The 19944-nt window shown below is 42.4% G+C and overlaps 1 protein-coding gene across 2 annotated transcripts in view; it reads right to left on the bottom strand.

Moving 5' to 3' along the window:
* GRK3 (G protein-coupled receptor kinase 3) overlaps window positions 1-19944 on the bottom strand; it is a 59348-nt gene that overhangs the window by 9255 nt on the left and 30149 nt on the right. For both annotated transcript variants that reach the window (XM_051633718.1, XM_051633719.1), the window contains exons 4-18: window positions 17469-17570; window positions 16781-16855; window positions 15239-15300; window positions 14128-14179; window positions 13402-13493; window positions 10614-10713; window positions 7740-7818; window positions 6924-7054; window positions 6003-6097; window positions 5000-5107; window positions 4762-4828; window positions 4444-4544; window positions 3260-3326; window positions 2720-2815; window positions 314-476 (exon numbers count right to left, since the gene is read on the bottom strand). In XM_051633718.1, the coding sequence (XP_051489678.1) occupies window positions 314-476; window positions 2720-2815; window positions 3260-3326; window positions 4444-4544; window positions 4762-4828; window positions 5000-5107; window positions 6003-6097; window positions 6924-7054; window positions 7740-7818; window positions 10614-10713; window positions 13402-13493; window positions 14128-14179; window positions 15239-15300; window positions 16781-16855; window positions 17469-17570 (1390 nt within the window). The remainder of the gene's footprint in view (window positions 1-313; window positions 477-2719; window positions 2816-3259; window positions 3327-4443; window positions 4545-4761; window positions 4829-4999; window positions 5108-6002; window positions 6098-6923; window positions 7055-7739; window positions 7819-10613; window positions 10714-13401; window positions 13494-14127; window positions 14180-15238; window positions 15301-16780; window positions 16856-17468; window positions 17571-19944) is intronic.

The raw sequence follows: 19944 nt of genomic DNA, 5'->3' as shown, positions 1-19944 counted from the left end.
TTTTCCCTCCCGCCTCCCTTGTCACGAAATCAAATCCCACACACTCTTATCTGAGCACACAGCATAAACAAAACTGATGAAAGGTTGTAGATGATCATCTTTTAAAGGGAGTACAAAAGATTTTCCAAAACATTATGTCATCATACAGCATTTCAAAACGTTCAGAAATGTCTGAAGAAACACAATAGTAACTACATGAATTCAAACACTTCTGGTGAATGACAGTAATATGAGGGTCTGTTGTGTGGAACTTCAAACACATGAATTACTATCTAGCAGCAAAAGATGGAGAGAAGTGTATTTGACAGATTACCTTCCTCGTGGCCAAGCTGCTTATTTTTAGCCCTTTTTCTGGCCTCAATTTTATCTGTGTCTGCATTTACTGCATCATAAACAGTTTCTGCTACTTCTTGCTGCCAACGCTCCGATATTACCAGAGGGAAGTTCTTATATAATTCCTGGTCACTATCGAGCAACTTGCAAGAGAAAAACAACATAAAAACCCAACATTTTAATAACTTTTACTACTCTTATCCCCAACAGTTAATATTTACCCATAGAACAGTATTCTTTTAAAAGATCTATCAAACCCTAACCTCACCAGAACAAACTGATACAAACAATATAACACATGTATATGGCTTTAAGCAAATACATTCATTTATACAGAGGACCAGCTACCTGTTCAGAACTAGTTTGGTTTGATAGCCCTAAAAGCCTTCCTTTGCTGTGTAATCAATGTTAACAAATGTCTCCTGGCATGAAAAACTTAGCACAAAAATCCCATGAAAAAATGAAAAGGTACCTTTTACACAATGAGGTCTTCTGTGCTTTCATAGCTTAATTTTAAATTCTTAATAATTAACCTTCTAAATTCAGCAGTGCAGGCTGCAGACCTTGACTCTCCTGTTATATAGATTCTATTCTCCCCTAATCTTAACTACTGCACCTGAATTGAACTGCACTGAAGGAAACTAAAATGACTGCATCTTCAGGAAGTTTGCAGCTCGACACAGCCACATTCTGGGTTTTGCCACCAGGCCTTTTCACACAGTACAGAAAGCAGTCCATGGTTTCCCTGTAGTATCATTAAAGGGTTTCACTTGGGGGTAAGTTTAAACTCTCTGTGGCCACTCCTCAGTTGCCTTGATCTCTGTCAATCAGTAGAGAAATGCTATTTGCTTTCACAGCTGGAAAACCCATGCTGGACCTGAAGGAAGAAGCTGTGTCTGCAGTTCTGCATGAGGGGCTTCCTGGGACTCCTTAGGGCACTGGAGAGGGCAAAGCCAGGGATCCACGGCTGGCTTTTCAGTTTGTAACCTCAAAGGACACGTGTTCCTCCCGATGTCACAGGACACTCTGCAGTGTAAATATCATCCAGAGGGTAAGGGAGGAGAGCAAGGCACCCAAAGCATCCCCGGGGACAGAGACAGCTCCTGACACCTTCCTGGAAGCTGTGTGGGCTGGCTCAGAGGCACGGATTATTCAGCCCCTCCTGAAAGCCTGTGACTCCCCAGTGGAAGCACAGAGCAAAGAAGCTCTACATGATAATCCCTCACTGACTCATGACTAAGAGTAAATTTACCTTATAGGCAGCCTGAACAAAGATCACGTGAAAGTCTGACTACAAAATTTACAGGCCTTATTGGGAATATCTGGTTCCCTCAACAAAGACCACCTGGTTTCTCCTTTTTAATTGTTCCTTCAAATCCTGGCATTTCAGAATTGCAGGAAACTGGAATCCTGTTAGACTAACACTGACACCAAAGATGAGTATTTTTCTGGGATAAAGAACATCTTGGGCTCTCTGCATTTCTCTTTAAACACATAAAGTCTTTTCTATGCCAACTTCTGTAATTACAGCAGGTGACACTGACAGACAAGATCCTTTTTCAGCACAGTGAGTACTTAACACGTTGGGGTTTTTTTGCTTATGAAGTTTAGAGCAATTAGTTTCTCTCCTGACTCACTTCTGCATTAATGAGAACCAAGTTTGATCTAGTGAAGAAATGTATGATAAAAATAATGCATGGGACAAACCCCAGACAAGCCCAGATTCACCCGTTGTCTCAAAGCACCAGGGCAGCTGCAGCAAAGGGGACAAATGGTCAGGGGTCAGCAGGGCACCTCCCACCCCCTCCATGCCAAAGAGGGCAACAGCTTTAGCTTCCCATCCTGTCCTTACATTATTTTCATTAGATTTTGGATAACACCAGAACCTCAAAGTTTCTTTTATCATTTTCCTACCATTAACACACAGTTTGCCATTTGTAAGAGTTCTCTCATCCAAGCTACCAGAAACAAATTACAATTTCTAAACCTAAATATCATTAAGTATTCTTGAAAATCTGAGGATTTCCCAGTTGTCTGACCATTTAAAACACTGGTTTTATCACACAAAACTTTTGATAGGAAGGTAGATTTCAGTCCATCTAAAATATAAAACATAAGGACTTGGCAAGCAACAACAGACCAGCCAGCCCAAGCCTCCCTTTTCATAATAGCATGGATTAGATTTCCAAACTTGAAAGCAATTCCTTGCCCATTCAGTAGCCCCTGAAGCAAAGGAATGATACATTGTCCTGGTTTGGGCCAGGATGAAGACAATTATCTTTTTACTTTCAGTAAATCCTGGCTCAAACCAGGACACATGCACACATGAGAAGTGAAGCCCAACAGCCCCAGTGCTGTCCTCTACCTGTCACTTAAAGCTGTGTACCTTAATGCCTTTAGTGTCCTCTTCATCAAATGATCCTATATCAAAAGCATCTGCTGCATTTACTTCTCCCCGGGGAGGAATCAATGGTGGAGGATACTAGAAATTAAAATGAAGAGTAATTAAAAGACAAATGAACGGACACAACTTCAATCCATTCTATGTGGCCTTTTTATTTTTTGCACAAATTATGCATGTCTGTTTAAAGGTATGTCCCCTGAAATTAAATTTCTCTCAATGAAATTCTCCACTCCTTTAAGAAACAGTCCTCCAAGAACTTTGGGAAAAACCTCACAGCTGAGAGTCAGCTCAGAAGAAGCTACAGAGTCCTTGGGCCCTGAAGAAGTCATAATTGAGCTCTACCAATCAGGAAGACCTGTAGTAATTAATACACAGCAGTTTTCAGCAACAATCCTTCACACATCTGTGCAAGGGAGTACACGTGCTGGGGACTAGAACCCTGAAGTTTTCTGCCCATTACTGGCTTGTTTTTCATTTTACAGCTTTACCAAGTAAGCTAAGTTTACTATCTTAATCCCTTACCTTTTGTAAATAGACTTGCTGCCAATCAATGCCTTTGAAGAAAGGATGTTCTTTTACTTCTTGTGCACTGCAAAATAAAAATAGCTCAAGTCAAGAAAATGAAGGGGCTTTTCAAACGTACTGGAGGAATATAAAGCCTTCAAAGGTCACATTTATATCATTCGAAAACATCAGTAAAATGCTCCCTTTTTCAATAAACCTTCCTAAGTAAACAAAAGACTCTGATATGGAAATAGTGCTGTGTGTCTGGCAAGCCATCACTCTTGGTTTGCACTGGTATTCCATCATTTCACACACCAACAACACTCATCTGTTGTCAGACCCCATACACTTCTTGGCAATAACAAGCTTACTCCATTCTATTTGATATTATATATATTTTATAGCAAAATAAATTCTCTTGCTAGGCCCAAGGCCTAGGTCTTTGTCAGGTCACTGTCACAGAGGGCTCCATTATAAAAATCCTCTGAACATCTCACTGGAACTGGAAGCAGCCCCAGCCTGGGGTGTGACTATCAGCTAACAAGTACCCCACATTGCCAAGGCTTTCTCAACAGTGACGTACCCCTCTCCTAGACTTCTCATCTCAGTGAGACACACACTGGCTTTTTAAAGAGGTGATAACAATTTCAGTTAGCAGCTATAAGCAAGGTAAGATTGGCAGAAGCAAGTAGAGTTTTGTAGTCAATAAACAAAAAAAGCCCCTTCCTTAGAGTCATCAAATGAAACAGGCACATCTGGAAATAGAGGCAACCCCAAACAAAGCCAGCATTGACAGCTTTGGGTGCTTGGTGGTTTGGGGGTTGGGTTTGTGTGTAACACACTCAGATTATCACAGCTACAACACAGCAATACATTTCAGCCACCAGTATGTCTGAAACAAGTAATATGACTTCAGGCCAAAACATAAAACCAACCCAGGGATGAACAGTATAAACACCATCCCACGTAAGGATGAATGCAGAGAACTTGGGGGAATTTTTTAATGACAGAAATGGTCCAAAAATTTGTCTAAACCAAAGGAAGCTGAAACGTAACTCCATGCAACAGCACTTTTTTATGTTCTTTCTCCAAAATTAAAATCATCAGAAGAGGAAGCAGATTTTTACTTGAAGTGACTTAATTCATTTAGAGAGAAGTGGAAATTTTTCAAGGAAGTGGTCCAAGGAGAAGACAACACCTACCTTCTTCCTTGGCATCCAAGTCTCTTGCTTACATCCCGCTGCAGGAGCCCTTCCAACAGGGACTTCAGTTCAGGAGAAAATGACTCTGGTAGCTCCACATTCTACAGAAAACAGAAGTACAAAAGACACATTTAATCACAGAAGTAGCATGATCTGCTTCCCCCATCTAGAAAAGTAAATTTTATTTGTGTTTGCAAACAACTCTTCCCTGTGTGCATAAGCCTTCTCAGAAAGCAGGCTACAGGGTTCCTATCTGCAGAGGAAATGGGAGCTCACTAAACAAGAGGAATTAGCTGGAAGTGCCACCAGGCTCCTTACCACGGTGAGCGTCATCCGGTCGATCTCATGCTTGTCTTTGGTTTTGTGCTGTCTGAAAGGGCTGTGACTGCAGGAATAAGAAACACACTGTAAGTGTAAAGCTGTAATACAGCTGCAGAGCTGGCAGGGAGATATCATTTTAGATAACATGTAGTATGTCACATATTAGTATTTCAAGGGACAATGATGAGGCCCAGGCTCAAAACACAAACCACACAGGACATGAAAGTTCTCTCACCCTCTCAGCAGCTTGAAAAGCATGCAGCCCAAGGAGAACCAGTCAGCACTGCTGTCATATGCTGTTCCCTTCTGGAGCACCTCAGGAGCCATGTATCCATGGGTACCTCTGAGGAGCAGAAAGGGACACCATCCTGATTACAACCAGAGCTATCATTGTTAAAAAACCAAAACAACAGCATTTTCCCAATAAAATAACCTAATTGAAAGAAAATTAATTTAAAACTTTATTTGATTTTGCTTCTCCTTTAGCCATACATGCAGGAGCATGTTCTCTGTGCTGTCTCCTTCCAGCTCAGCCCTGTGTGCCAGATCCAACACCCAGACACCTCCTCCCCACGGCATCACTGGTCACCACCAGGAAGCACCATGTCCTGCTGCTTTAACCCCTGACAGAAGCTGAACTTTAGAACTTTTTCAAGAGCTACTGAACTGCAAATCTTTTCAGAGGTGGCAGGATGAAGCTTTCCTTTTTGCATAAATTCTGTGACTACATCAGGGCAAATGAAGACCTAAGAATAAAATGTGCCAAGTAAAATATGGAATCCACACACAACCCAAGAAATTCAGATCCCAGTTATGACCTGATGCCAAGAGGCAGAAAGGAACACAATTTGTTTCCTGTTCTACATAGGTCCAGAAAGAGAAAGAGAAAAAAAAAATCCTGTTTTTTAGTCAGTTTCAGAATATTTTGTTATCCATTTAGGACAATTAAAACAATCTGGTACTTTAACTCCAGTTTTTGTCTTCTCTGAACAGTGAATCACCTCGAAATAATGTGTCATCTTCCAGCCATGCCTACACATCAGCTGCTACAACTGTGCAGGAAAACAGAAAGAGCCTCAAAAACTGTATTAGAGTATCCAGCTTTGTTGTGCTGTAACACAAGCCTGTGCCATGCAAGTGTTATTTTTTTTCCTTTAGACAAAGTTAAATTATAAAGACACATGAAGGACTTCTTTGGTCGTGATTTTACATGCAAAGCTCCCACACATAATACTTACACACTAGCATGTGGCTTCTTTTTGGAAAAATCACAAGCCAGCCCAAGGTCTGATATCCTCACGTGCCCATGTTCATCCAGCAAGATGTTTGCAGGCTAGAAATGCACAGACACAGGTCACTGCTTGGTCGCTTTTAGTGCCAGAACTACAGACTCACAGAACACAGTAACTCAAACATCAGTACTCTCTGGTAACTGGTAATTGCCTGTTTGGTGGGTTGTTGTTTTTTTTTTTTTTTTACATCAATGTAACAGACAACTTTCTAGATAAAAATCTACATTCTGAAGGAGCACCACCTTCAACTCCAGGGGAGATTATGAAATACTGACAAGCAGCAGAAGTGAAAGAACAGGCAAGGTGTGAAACTGAAAGGACATGAAGGAATCAATCTGTTCTGGCCTCAAGTCAACACTGCTTTTGGTTCTTTCACAGCAGGCTCTGTGTGTGGCTCTCACAGCCTTTACTTGCAATCTACACCCTGTGTTCTCCGTGCAGATTTTCTCCCCACTTTTGCTGTAACCTGGACACCTCTGCCAGAGAAGCCCTCAACTGCCCAAACATCAGGGAAGCATCCCCCAAGCAACGGTCTGCCTGTTAGTTTCCCTTCACACATACTTCTTTTCCAGGGCCCTCAGAAACAGCAAGCTCCCTAATTCAACAGCATCACTAAGATAGTAACAGAGGTAAATAACACTGCACAGGGTTTATTCTGACCCCAAGGAAGCATCTCCCAGGCTGGTTAAACTAGATTATAGCAAAGGTTGGAACTACATTGAAGAATTACTAGAAAATTCAGCCCAAGATAAACAAATTATCTGTATTCTTCCCAAGAAAAGGTTTCAGGGGCAACACTTAATTGAACTCATCAATACCTCTGGATTATTTGTTGCTGCCTAACACAGTTACTCTGCTAACCATTACCTTTAGGTCTCTGTACACAACAAAGCGATTGTGCATGTGTTCTAAACCCAGGATGATCTCAGTAGCATAAAACCTCATTTCTTTTTCAGAAAACACTCCATGTTGGGAGAGGTGGTAGTGCAAATCTCCTCCTAAAATTAGAGTAATTGACAAGCAATTAAAAGAAAATACAGGCACCCAAACCTACATTCTGCAAGTACACATGGTGACAAAATACCAAAGCAAGTTAATAAATAAATTTGATACATCTGAAACTCCATTTTAAAAGTGCATTTACTTCATACACACTTGCATTCAGTGGCTAATCTCACAATTGAGCCTTAATGCAAAGTTTTTCCACAGCAAGTAAAATGCAGACAGATACACTGGGTTCTGGAGAACTGAATCAATCAGCATCTAGAACAGCCCAGGGAGGGGCCTTGAGAGGTCAGCGGGGCCAATATATTCAGATAATCCTGCTGGGGATGTTTTCATACTTTGCTGCTGAAAGAACAGGCATAATACAATGTCACTCTGAGCTAATCCTCACCAGTCATGTATCAAACTGTGAATATTACCAGAAAACTGCTCCTGACCAAGCTACAACTTGCAGCTTAGTTGACCTGCAACTTAGACTGTAATGAGAATCTTCACTTGCAAAATCCCCAAAGCCAGTCTGTTCTATACATTCCCTGGTTTAGATCAATTTACTCTTCCTGCTCCAAGGCTTATGCTTCAAACCTCATATTATTTTTCCCTTTTTCTCTTTATGATCTCAGCAAGTCCTTCTGCCAATACTTCAGTGACGATCCCCTCAGCTGCATGAGCCTTGCTTACCATTCATCAGGTCCAGGATGAAGCAGAGTTTGTCAGGGGTGTGGAAGGCATAGGTCATACACACTATAAAAGGACAGTCCTAGAAGGAGAGGAGCAAAGAGTTCATATCTCAGGCAACAAGCCAGCAACTTAGGGAAGCTAAAAATACATGGGACATTTTCCTATTATATTTGCCAATATTAATAATAGGTTTCTCAAGTAATTTTTGTACTAATCTACCTGCTCTGATGCTTCACTAACAGTTTGGAGATCTTAGATTTTGCTATCTCCTTTCAATACAAAAATTAAAAAAGAGCTACAAGGAACCAAAGGCTTAAAAAATGCAGATAGCATCACTATCTTCTGGAGACTTTCAACTAGAGCACATTATAAAAATATTTACCTGAGTTTGCACTGGACTTACATGAAAGATACACTAAAGCTAACCAGCTTTGGGTCAGCTCAGAAAAAAATGAAGCTGTTAGACAAAGTGTAAAGGATACACACTATTTCCTGTGATTGCTGTTGGAGAATCTGAGTCACATCATATTCCAAAACCCAAAGGAAAGCTTATTTTATCCTCACCTATATATTAAATGCAGCTACTCTGGCAAGAACCTGTGCAGGTTGCTGAGCTGTCCCCCTGCCCCCAGCAGTGCTTGCAAGAGGTGATTAGAAGGAATATCCATGACTAGGAAGGAGTCACAACTCAAACACATTTGCAATGAAGCCAGAATAGCAAGGGCCAGACTATGCAAAACCCTGAAAACAAGGATGGTGGGTGCAGATTTAGAAAGGTCACTGGATTACTGTTCTCCCTCTTGATGCACTTTAACCTGAATTCACACAGATGTTTTAGAAGAGCAGATGTTAAGACAGCTGGAAAAGCACCCCTTTACTGCCAACGACCTGCTCGGTGTGCTGGTACCTCTGGAACGCCGCGGCGGGAAGTCGGCAGGAAGAGGCTAATTAATAGGGAGGTGGCTATTACCTGGTTGACCCCTTCCCCAAAGCCATCTGAAACCAGGACTGCTGGGTCAGTCTACAAGGAAAACTGAAGGAAGGGTCATGGAGGGAGGAGGGAAGGGAGAAGTGCCTGGCCCTGAGGCACAGGGAGAGGGAAGGGAGCCAAGAGGGGCTCAGCCAGGACACCATGCAGGAAGCACAAATAACGTGACTTGGAACAATGTGTTAATTATGGCAGTATTGATAGTGAAAGCTTTGGGAATCTCTCACAGGAACTCGTTTCCTTCCCAATTTAGAAGCAGCAAAACAGGGCGGCCTTGGGCAGAGCAGAGGCTGCCAGGCCCAGCAGGAAAGGGAGGGAATGGCCACGCCATCCTCACTGGCACGGTTCACACCGGCTCATCCTTCCACAAAACCTCCTAGGGTTGAGATGTAGAGCTTTATCTGCTCGTCTGTAACCCCCAACAACTCCCACACCACTTGGCCTGATCCTGCAGTAATGTTCAAACCTAACTGTATTTTATACACAAAATTCTGCAGGTGTCTGAAACACCCTGCAGAAACATGCAGGGAAAACGAGTTGTTAAATGCCCCTGGAAACAAGGAGGCCACAGGCAAGGCAGTTTGGCATCTACCAAAGATACCTCAGAAACTCTGCACTGCTCATAACTCTGGATCATTGCAGTTACCACTTAGCTCCAGAACAAAAGCTTTAGTAGAGTTAAGTTAATTTTCTGAATCAACTGGATAAATCAGAAGTGTCCCCAAGCAGGTTTCCTATAACCATAGAACAATCTAACAATCCAGAAGGATTTAGTGTGCCTCCCTCGCCACGCAGCCACAAGGCACTCAAATCTGGGAGCTCCCTACTCATGGAGTAGTTGTGAATGCCAAAATTTTAGGTGGATTAATGAAAACGATGACACAAACACATGTGTAATCTGCACAGCTGTTATTATGTATTTTGCAGAGACATCTGGAATCCCAGTTAAATGACTAATTGTACAATGATGAACTTTCCAGTTCCATTCTGTTCCGGGCAGCACATCAATCCTGTCGCTGGGGAAGGCACACGCCACTTACACCAAACAGCTTAGATCCAGGAATGAAATTAGTGATCTTATTCTACCACTTTCAAACCTATTGAATTCTGCATATTCAAAAACTCTGGCGTCTCTAGCACCGGCAGGTGTTTCCAGCCTGAATGGCTGGCACTTGGCACAACATCTCTTTTCAAACTCTTTCACATTTCTGAGAACCCACAGAAGTTACACTCTAATGAGCTAATAATCCTTTTCAAAAACTCAACCAAACCCAAAAGGTTTATCTTGCTTTTCTGTTGCTAAATGACGGGCTGTGCACTGCCAGGGAAGAAAACCAGCTCCACCATTAGCTGCTTGGTGAACACTTTTCTTTTTGAATCGCTAGACATGAAAATTCACATTCAGTACTGGAGCAGCAGAATCACAAATCCAAGTGAATAGGACAATTATTACTAATTTGCCTAGATTTCTTGTCTAGTCTCCACCACATAGCTTCACCCAATTGGCTCTCAAGACCCCTGACACTTCTGGACAAGCAACAAGTTCTCTTTGGTGAAAAGGGTTAACTTGATTAAAGAGTCTAATCAATAAATCAGTCATTTCACAGAGAAAAGAAAGAATAGATACTTTCCGGTCCTTTCTCTATGCTCAAGCCAAATACAAATGCAATTCTGTGGTAAAGGACATTCTCTTCTCATTTCTGTAAGCACCCAAACTGAGAAGCAAGCTCAATTTTACCTTCTTACTCCAAACACATTGCTAGAATCAGGGGGAAGGTTCCAGAGGGATTTAACTTTAGCATGTCGCACAACTCAACTGACGTATTACATATAAAAGCTGTTATATTAAATGAAAAAATAAATAATAACAAATCAAGGATACTTACTCCTGTACTGACAAGCGACAGCATAATTCTTTCATTTAAGGCTAATGTTTCTCCTTGCTTCATCTTGATTCTCTTCTTATCTAAACATTTCATTGCATACCTGAAAATATTAATGGTTCAGAAAAAGCACCAGAAAACATCTCCTGCTATAGTCAGTATTATTCAGTAGCAGTTATGCCATGCACACTTACAGCATCCTGCAAGCAAGCGCTTTTAAAGACTTCAATCTGGCAGTCAAAACATCATTACATGACTAAACAAAACAATAACCAAAATCTCACAGAATTAAAGCAGTTTCAATAGAAGCCCTTTCACAGAGAAGTGTGCTTGCACAGATAATTCTGTGTCCAAACAACCACAGTGATATAGGAAGGACATTTTACACATCCATTCTTCAGTATCTGCAAGCCAGGATTTGCAGGAGGAATTACAGCACAGATACCCTATCAAAGTTCCATTTATTTCTCACACTTTCAACTCTACCAGGACAGTACTATCTTGAACACATGCTGAGTGGTGGGGTTTTTTTAAAGTTTTCTTTCTACTCAAAGAAAAGTCTTTGAAAGCAGGAAAGCTTTTTCATCTTCTACCATCCGTATTATACGAATTAGTAACATTTTGCTCAAAAAAGTGTTACCCTAACGACCATCAGCACGAGCAGGATATCATTCAGTCTGCTACTGCCATGACATGAGGTGAGCCAACTACTAGAGAACAGCTACAAAGGACACACGTTCCTCCACACAACATTCCCTGACAGGGGCAGCCATGGGTTTTTAGGCCATTCATTTAAAAATATGCTCAGGAGAAGATCCCTGTTCCAGCCCTACCACCAACTGTCCAGGCTGCCCCAGCCCTGCACGCACCTCACCCGGCCTCCTGGCTGTGCTCCCTGCACCAGCCACCCCAGCCCTGCCCGTGGGGACAGTGACCACCAACCTACTGGAACCTGAACCTTCCAAAACAAGGGATATACGCACAGCACCAGCTCATGCTGAGGAGCCTGCAAGCAATGGCTACAAGTAACATTTCACACGCTGCCCTTCACTTCTGCTTTGACCTTCCTGGTCCCAGTGAGTGACTGGGGCCGTTGAAGACTGACTGGAATCAAGTATCTGTTTCTGACATCATGCTCCAAGAGCCCTGCCATCCCTCCTGCTGGACTGCTTTCTGCATTGTTCTCCTGGCCCCTATTTAGATGTCCTTGAAGGAGGTGACGTGAAAGAAGCCTCAGGTGTGTCTTGGTGGGTTAGTGAAACACCGATGGCAGTTACCTTTGAGGGGTGGCCTCCCAAGCTCCTTGCAGGCAGTAAGTGCAGCAGAGGCAGCCATCTAGAGTGGACGGGATCTGGATTAGGGATGGGTAAACAGGTTTGGATTAAGAAAGAACTAAACCAAACCTCTACCCAGAAACTGAACCTAATCTTGAGTTTTGATTCAAACTGGAAAAAAATGTTTGGTTCTCCCACATTTCACTTCCCTTCACTCTGTTTATTATATCTGATAAAAACTGTCCTGTGCTTCCCTTGCTAGTCCCAAGGTTTATCCACCTCCTGCTAGCACAAAACTCAGACATGAAAATGCCTGGGAACCTGAGAACTACCTCTTCAGGGCAGACACCTGCTCAGTGTGGCTCGAGCTAAAGAAAACATTTATTTCTGTACAGGGACAACTTAATGAATTACACATGAACAAAAAAAGCACCAAAGCAAGAATTAAGACAGTAAGGTTAGTAACAGTATTAATACAAGTATTTAAGGTCACTGCAAAAATACTGAGCACAACAGCAACGTTAGGATATCTCCCACTTGTTCATAGCATAAAAGTTTATTATCAAGGATGCCAAGCACACACGAGTGCCAGTGCAGCCAGCTGCAACAGCCAAGCCCTGGCACTTCACACATGCCATGCTTACTTAGGAGAGAGATGTTTAATGATGGTCCTTGGACTAAAATTATTAAAAGAAGAGCAAGATGAAAAGGGGGGGTGGGGGGGCAGAGTGTAAACAAATTAATAAATAGCTAGATGTTGAGAACAATTTTTTTAATGAATGTCCAGATGTTCAAAACAGGACAACACGGGGCAGTTGTGCCTCACTGCTGATAAGGAGAAGTGTGCGAATGGTAAGACCAGAAAAAGAAAAAACACAAAGGTTGACCTTGGAGCTCCCCCTGAGAGCTCTGTTACTCAGAAGTTCAAACTGGAAGGATATTCTTCCAAACAGGAGCAAGGATCACTGCTTTCGCCAGTGCTCACTGGGGCAGAAACTTACGGAACTACACAAATCTGGAATACCACAGCCAGAATCTGCCCAGGCATGACCCTGCAGACAGAACAGCACTGAGGTCATGTTCCTGTCATCCTCCAGCCCTGCGTCAGCACCAGGCCCATGATGCCAAGAGGAACCTTCAGCAGAGAGGCAGCACCTCCCACATCACCACAGCTTCCACAGGAATATCCTTCTGTCAGGCTCTGATCCAGGGAATCGTTTAAGCACACACTTAATTTTACACAGGTGCAGTCTCCATTAATTTTGACAAGACCATTTACATGAGGGATGTGCTTAGGAGCTCTGCTGGGCTGAGCCCCAACACATAGCACATAACAGGATCAAGTATCAAATTAAGCTTAAAGATGATCCAGAAATCAGGACCTCTTGGGATAAAATTGAATTACAAATACAGTAACATGATGCTGCTTTCCAGTGATTTTATACGAAACAATGGGAAGGATTTCCTTACTAGTACATTTTTTACAGTTAGCTCTAAAACAGTATGCATATACTCACATTTTTCCAGTGTCTGCTTTTCTGCAACCATACACTTCACCAAATCCCCCTCTTCCTATTATTCTATGTACACTAAAATCATTCATGGTCAGCTGTAAATGTAAAAAAAATAAACCAAAACAAAACCAGAGTTCATTTTTCAGCACTAAAAAAGCTTACTGTAAAAACATCAAATTAAACACATCTATTAATGTGTTAAGGTACTTAACTACTGTAACTCATGCAGCATTGATTGCTTTGGAAAAAGGAGCCCCTTGCTGTTTGTGTTTCCAGGCTCTCACAAGCACTCCACTCTGAAGCACAAAGCAGATGAATGAGGCTGTTGCTGCCAAGGTCTGCTAGTCTCATCTCTAGAACAGCCTGCAGAGAGCAGGGTGGCTTTTAGAGACCAGCTGGGGAAGAGCAGCGTGAGGGAACAGCAGCAGAGGTGAGGGGTGTCAGGGACAAGGGGAAGGAGACAGAGGGTGTCTGGGGCTGTCTGGGAGCAGCAGCTCTGGCAGGTCCCTTCCTTTCAGCTATTATAAAAATCCAAAAGCTATTAACTCGAGACAGGCAGAGGGACGTCCAGAAAGGGGTGGTTAGGACATCACATCTAAGAATAGCAGAGCAGCTCAGTGACATTCACTGCACTCTTTAATAAGCCTTCTCAGAAGCAGAATTCAAAACTGAACATTTTCTTCCCTGTATCAGCCTTTAGACAAGATAAATGTACCTGCAAGTACTTACGTGAATATTTAGCTCTACATTTTTCCATTGACAAAACCTAGTAAACTTGTCACTGTGGAAAAAAAGTTTAAAAGTTGTCTTGAGTACTGGGTAAAGTATGATGGGAAATATCAAGACTGATGTTTAAAATGAAGGTTGCAGCAGGGTGTGTGGTGCCACTCAGTAAACAAGGGCCTTCCCTTCCAACAATTGTAACCTCACCCCCACCAAGAAAAACAATTACTAGGCAGTGCTCACTTCACATTCTACATCCTCCTAAGAGAAAGAAGTCAGATAACCTTCCCCCTTTAACAGTAAGTGCTCACTGTGCCCTCACATCTCTCACGCAGTTTTTAATTTTTAAAAACAACTAAGTTTGGAACTAACAAATATTTAAATCATATAAAGAGAAAGATAATTACAAGAAAATAGAGGCAGTTCAATTTATATTAATGAAGTTCCATGTACTCCAAGGAACATTTTAAACTCCTTTTATCTTAAAATAGGAAAAACATCAATAATACCACAAGCTGTTGCCAAAAAAAACAATTTCTCATTTCTACATAAATAATTCAGTATTTACTTTCAGAGGAAGAAGAGTTTTATGGAGCCATTTTTACAATGAATTCAGTTTGGTGGCAGGACATCACCCTCCCATTTCCTCAGCATATCTGGCTGCTGCTGGGGGCCTGCACACAGCAGTGCTGCCATTAAGGCTAAGGGCTGCTGGGCTGAACTGGGTCTATGCCTTGTGTTCCTCACCAGACCTTTTCTGCTTAACTGCAGGGTGTCCAGACCCCCATCAGACTGACTGGCTCTTTCAGTCACACAGCAGGGATGGTTCCCCATGAGAACACTCCACAAGAATGCAGTTCTGTGGTTTTGTACCTTTGAGATCAAACTGCAATCATTAATTACGACTGCTACATGGAGCAACAGAAGAACCTGTCACCTTTACAGCTTTTCCACAGACCCATCCTGACATACAACAAAGCCAGTCATTTGAAGCTTGCTGATCATGCACTATTAATTAAATGAACTGCACTAAACATTTTTAGCCTTATTTTACCGCAATACTTGAGGGACCTGCTACATAAGGTAGGAAGTTTGGGGTAACATGTCATGCTCATACCTTTCCATAAATTTCTGAAATATTTTTCCTCGGAGACTATCACAGATTTCTTCTATATATGGCTAAAAAGAGTTAAGAAACACAATTAGCATTTGAACAGACAACAAACTGATCATGCAGTGCTCCCCATCACACACAACTCACACTGACCCTCCAAGACTACTGCATTTATGGAGCTTTCCTTGCAGAAGGCTCAATGAAGCACTGAAGTTTCATTTCACTTTACCTGAGTGGGTGCCCTGAGGTCAAACAAAATATTTTAATGATCTAGAAGACTTGCAATGTTTGCCTTGGGGGCTGCACGACACCTGCAGATGGCACCTGCCTGTGGGTCAGCGTGGCAGCACAGTCACTGGGCAGGTCTCTCCTCCAATATATCTAAATATAATACATGGTCACTTCCAATGCTCCATATCTCTCTGGTGCTTCTCTCCTCTCTGTCCCCAGTAGGAAACCAGCACCTTCAATTCCCAAGTGGCTTTTCCTAGAGAAGGACTCTGGAGGTGCACAGGCACGCAGTGATGGCAAGGCCAGCCCAGTCAGTGGGCACGTAGCCCTCCAGCAATGCCCTTCCCAATCTGTCAGCTCTCCTAATTGTGGCACTGAAACAGTTCACTGAGCAGTAAGAAAAATCAAGCAGGGGAAATCTTCCCATTTTTTCAATATACAAACATGCCTAAGATTTATATCAAAGACATTTAAGCTGATAAACCTCCCCAATGATTGATGAGGTTCATTATTGCACATTGGTTTAATGCACCAGGCTAGCAGAGCCAGCACAATTCTGAATTTCTGGCCTTGTATCAATGTGTATTAGAGCTGCAACAATACAAAAGATATTTCACTTTTCATTTTTTATTTTCTAAAGTAAATAACAACACAAAATGTGTAATTTTGCAAACGAGACAGGATCCCATTAATTTTTATATTCAAATGGAGAGTAAGCAAATCCCACAGTTTCTTGTAACAATTCAGATTTATGGAAAGCTTTTAAAAAGCACCACAATTTCGAAGTTGCAGAAACTCCTGTTTGGAAAGGTAACTTTTGATTGGATTTTGTCTTGTGGAGAGACAGAAAAATGTGAGATGGTACAAAGGCTTAATTCCACACCATCACCAACTATCAAATGATACAGCTTACAATCAAAGAAAAAGGAAAAAAGTTTTCTAAGATTTTACATCACTGAAACTTTAAGGCAATTTTTCCACTATGGAATTTGGTTCATCCTGGCAGGATGTACACCTGCCTCAAAGTACAGTGATTTACTCTAAATCATGTGACAGCTTAAAATGACATGAATTTTAAAACTAGTCTGTTCATATACCAAGGTATAATTTGCTTTCATAAATGTGCTTAAAGTATTTTAGACATGAACAGTAATTGGTAAGTTTTGGCTTAGAAAAGCATTGTAATATCACTATTACAGTGAAGAATATTTACCAGCACCATTTTACTCTGTCCCCTTAAATAATATGTACAAAATAATTTACTGTCAAATAAGTGAAGAGAATGTGACTGTGGTCAGACTGTGGTATCCTCACCTGGAAAAGGCTGCCTGGCACTTGTTTCTTGGCTAGATGTGTTTGTACATGATCTACAGCTTGTTTGGAGAAAGGCTTTGGGAAAAGAAAAAGAAAGATGTCAAACAGCTGGAAACGTAAGAAGGTCCATTTGAGGTCTAGAGCACTGTTGTTCTCTCAGACTGCTCTATGGCCAAAGAGCTAAAACCAAAACACCAACAACCTTTGTCTAGTTTCAAACAAAGTCTCAAATTTTACTCTGAGCTTTCAGAGACACCAAAGTCCCACACCCAAACTGGCCCACAGAGCCTCTGGCAGCTGCTTTTCTTTGGGGTTTTGGGGGCAGGGCTCTTGCACACATCCATGGGCAACTACACAGACACACCAACTGCACTCATTTTAGCCTATTTTAAAACAGATTTAATTTCAAGAAATATAAAGCAGATAAATCTCCAATTTTTTCCTTTGTGCACCACCAGGTTTAATAAAAATTGGTGCACACCACCAACCTTTATCATGAAAGGCCAAACCAAACTTGCTGAACCCAGCCAAGCCCAGTCCCACTGGCTCCAAATGGAAACCCACAGCACTACCAGTATTTGCAGTAATGATTCTTTCAGCAATAGTCTCAGTTGCTATTCTGAATTCTCACTGCTGTCAGGCTACCCAAGTAAGGCCAAGAGGAGCGTGAGCTTTGGGTGACACACACATGGGAACAGGACAGCAGCTCCTTCATGATGTACGTGTCATAGATCTGACGACTTCGGCTCAGGCGCTCATCCTCAGAATCCAGTTTCTCATACTCTTTTATCTGCAACACAAAAGAGAAGGATCTGTTAGATCAGCACATTTCTAACAATTTTTCACTCATTTGCTAAAAATAAAACTTTGGCTGAAGATGAATTTTACACCATTATTTTCTTAATTAAGCCTTAAAGAAAAACCACCTACAGTATCACGGTTACAGCTGACCTGCAACTTCCCTCCTTAGAATTTTTCTGCAAGGAAACTGATTTGCTTAAAATTGCTACAAAGCTGTGTTTTCTAAAATTAGAAAAGGACTGAGCTGAAGTAGAGTGTTCTCCTCCATCTACCACTTGCCAGAGCATGAACCTGTGCTGGGGAAGTGAGAAGCAACTGAAGAAGATGAGACCTGGTGCCTGAAGAAGAAGATGAGCAAATCAATGAGCCTGAAGGATTCCTCCCCTGCTGCTCAGCTCACATATGGAGAGCACTGACCTCCTCTTAGATTACTTGACTCAATGTTCTGGACTACCCACAGCACACCACCACATACCCTTGTCCACGCTCTGGGGCTAGCAGAAGAGTTGTGATGTTAAAGAGGCAGCAGAAGCATCAGAGTGACCAGCCCTGGGCTGCAGCATGTCCTGCTCCAAGGCCATCACGGCACACCAGGTACAGATGTCCAAGCAAGAAGGTAACATACAGCTTAAAATGTTCAGCTATATGTTTAATTTGAATCCTAAAGGTGGCTAAAAAGAGTTTCACAAACTAGATCTTTAGGTGTGGTACAGGAGACCAGTGTGTCCCAGCAATCCCATGGTTTTTTTACAGAACAAAACGTGATAACCAGCTCCATAAAAACCATCTCACCAAATTCAAGGATCCTCTGGAGTGTTATTTAGGGAATGAGCTCCTCCAGGACTGACAGGATGTAAAAAAAAAAAAAAACCCACACAAGATCTTAAGGGAAAAGCCTCAGCTCTCCTTGCTGGCCCTTCCCACCCAGCACCAGCCTGCAAGGTCCCAGGACCCAAGGGAAGGTCAGTGTGCAGACCTGCTCTGGATCCCAACATTAGCCCAAGAAAACCAAAGCTAAGTAAGACCCAGCTGGATTCATTACACGGCCTGAGGAGGAACAGGCCATGTCCAAGATGTCTGTCCTTCCAGTCTACAGAACAAACCCTGCACCAAGGTTGTTGGGAGCATCCCCTCCCAGGGCAGGGAGGACACACCAGGGACAAACAGCACGGTCCCATGTCCCCGCAGCCACGCTGTAATAGCAACAGGAGAAGATCTTTTAAAAAGTGTGGTTTGCCTCTATGTCATGATACGCTTTTTCCCACCCTCATTCAGAGGCTGCTCCTTTTACCTGAGGAGCTACACAGCTGGGAACAGCTCTCCACATGATATACCCAGACCAAGCTCTCTCTGCAGGTAGAGCACCCTAATTAAACTCTCTATCTTTCTACCTGATCTCCTCTTGTTTGCTGACTCTGATAAGCCAACAGATCCACCATGATTTACCATCTGTGACTACTTCCCCCTTGGTACCAATTTATAATTAAAATGATTGAGAAATTCTTTGCCAAAAAAAATTCTTTAATTAAGGCAATGCTACACAATAGTAAGCAACACAGGAAAAAACCTGATGCAGATCATATTTGACTTGCAGGCAACCTCCTGCCCTTCAGTGTGTTTGTTTAAAGCATCCAACTGCACCCAAAGTCTTGTAGCAGCACCCCCACCACGCTGGCGCAGGGTCACTGTACCCCCCACTCACCCTTACAGTGGGCTTTTTAACCAAAGTGCCCTTGTTTTGTACAGGTTTGGAAAGGAGGACAGCAAGGGACAGAGTCCCCATCAGTGAGATACTTCCAGGTGATTCAGCCCGTGCTGGGAAAATCCCCTCCCACACTTGCTGCCCAACACTGCTCATTGCACAGGTGATGCCATGAGACCCCTCTGCTGTGACACCACAGAACAATCAAGCCTGACAGAGTCACGAGCTAATTTTACACATTTATTAAATAGAACATTACTGTACCGTGCCACAAAAACAGGGTGATGGGCAGAGCTAAGCCCATCACCATGTATGAACATCACCTGTCTCTGCTGGCAGCAGCTCCTGAGCCAGAGGGAATGGACTGAGTGGGGTATCAGGGACTGCAACACTTCCCTGGCAAACTCCAGCTCACCTCTGACAAAGTGTCTCTTCAAAAACTGAACTCAGGAAACTGATCTGGATGAATCACTCATCCAGTTAAATGCCTGATCGTGACTTCAGCTGCAGTAATGTGAGATCCCTGGAGTACGGGGCACTTCTGCATCAAGCAGTTTTTAATGTAGCAATGTACTCAAATTATTCTATGTGTAATAAACACAGTAAGTAAATTATATACATATTAAAAAGAACAGCATCTGAAGATGGTGTGTCACAGAAG

Source organism: Apus apus, chromosome 16 (assembly GCF_020740795.1).
Source record: "Apus apus isolate bApuApu2 chromosome 16, bApuApu2.pri.cur, whole genome shotgun sequence".
NCBI classification, from domain to species: Eukaryota; Metazoa; Chordata; class Aves; order Apodiformes; family Apodidae; genus Apus; species Apus apus.
The sequence above is the reverse complement of the archived record's forward strand: the minus strand, read 5'-3'. Positions and strand labels throughout refer to the sequence as shown.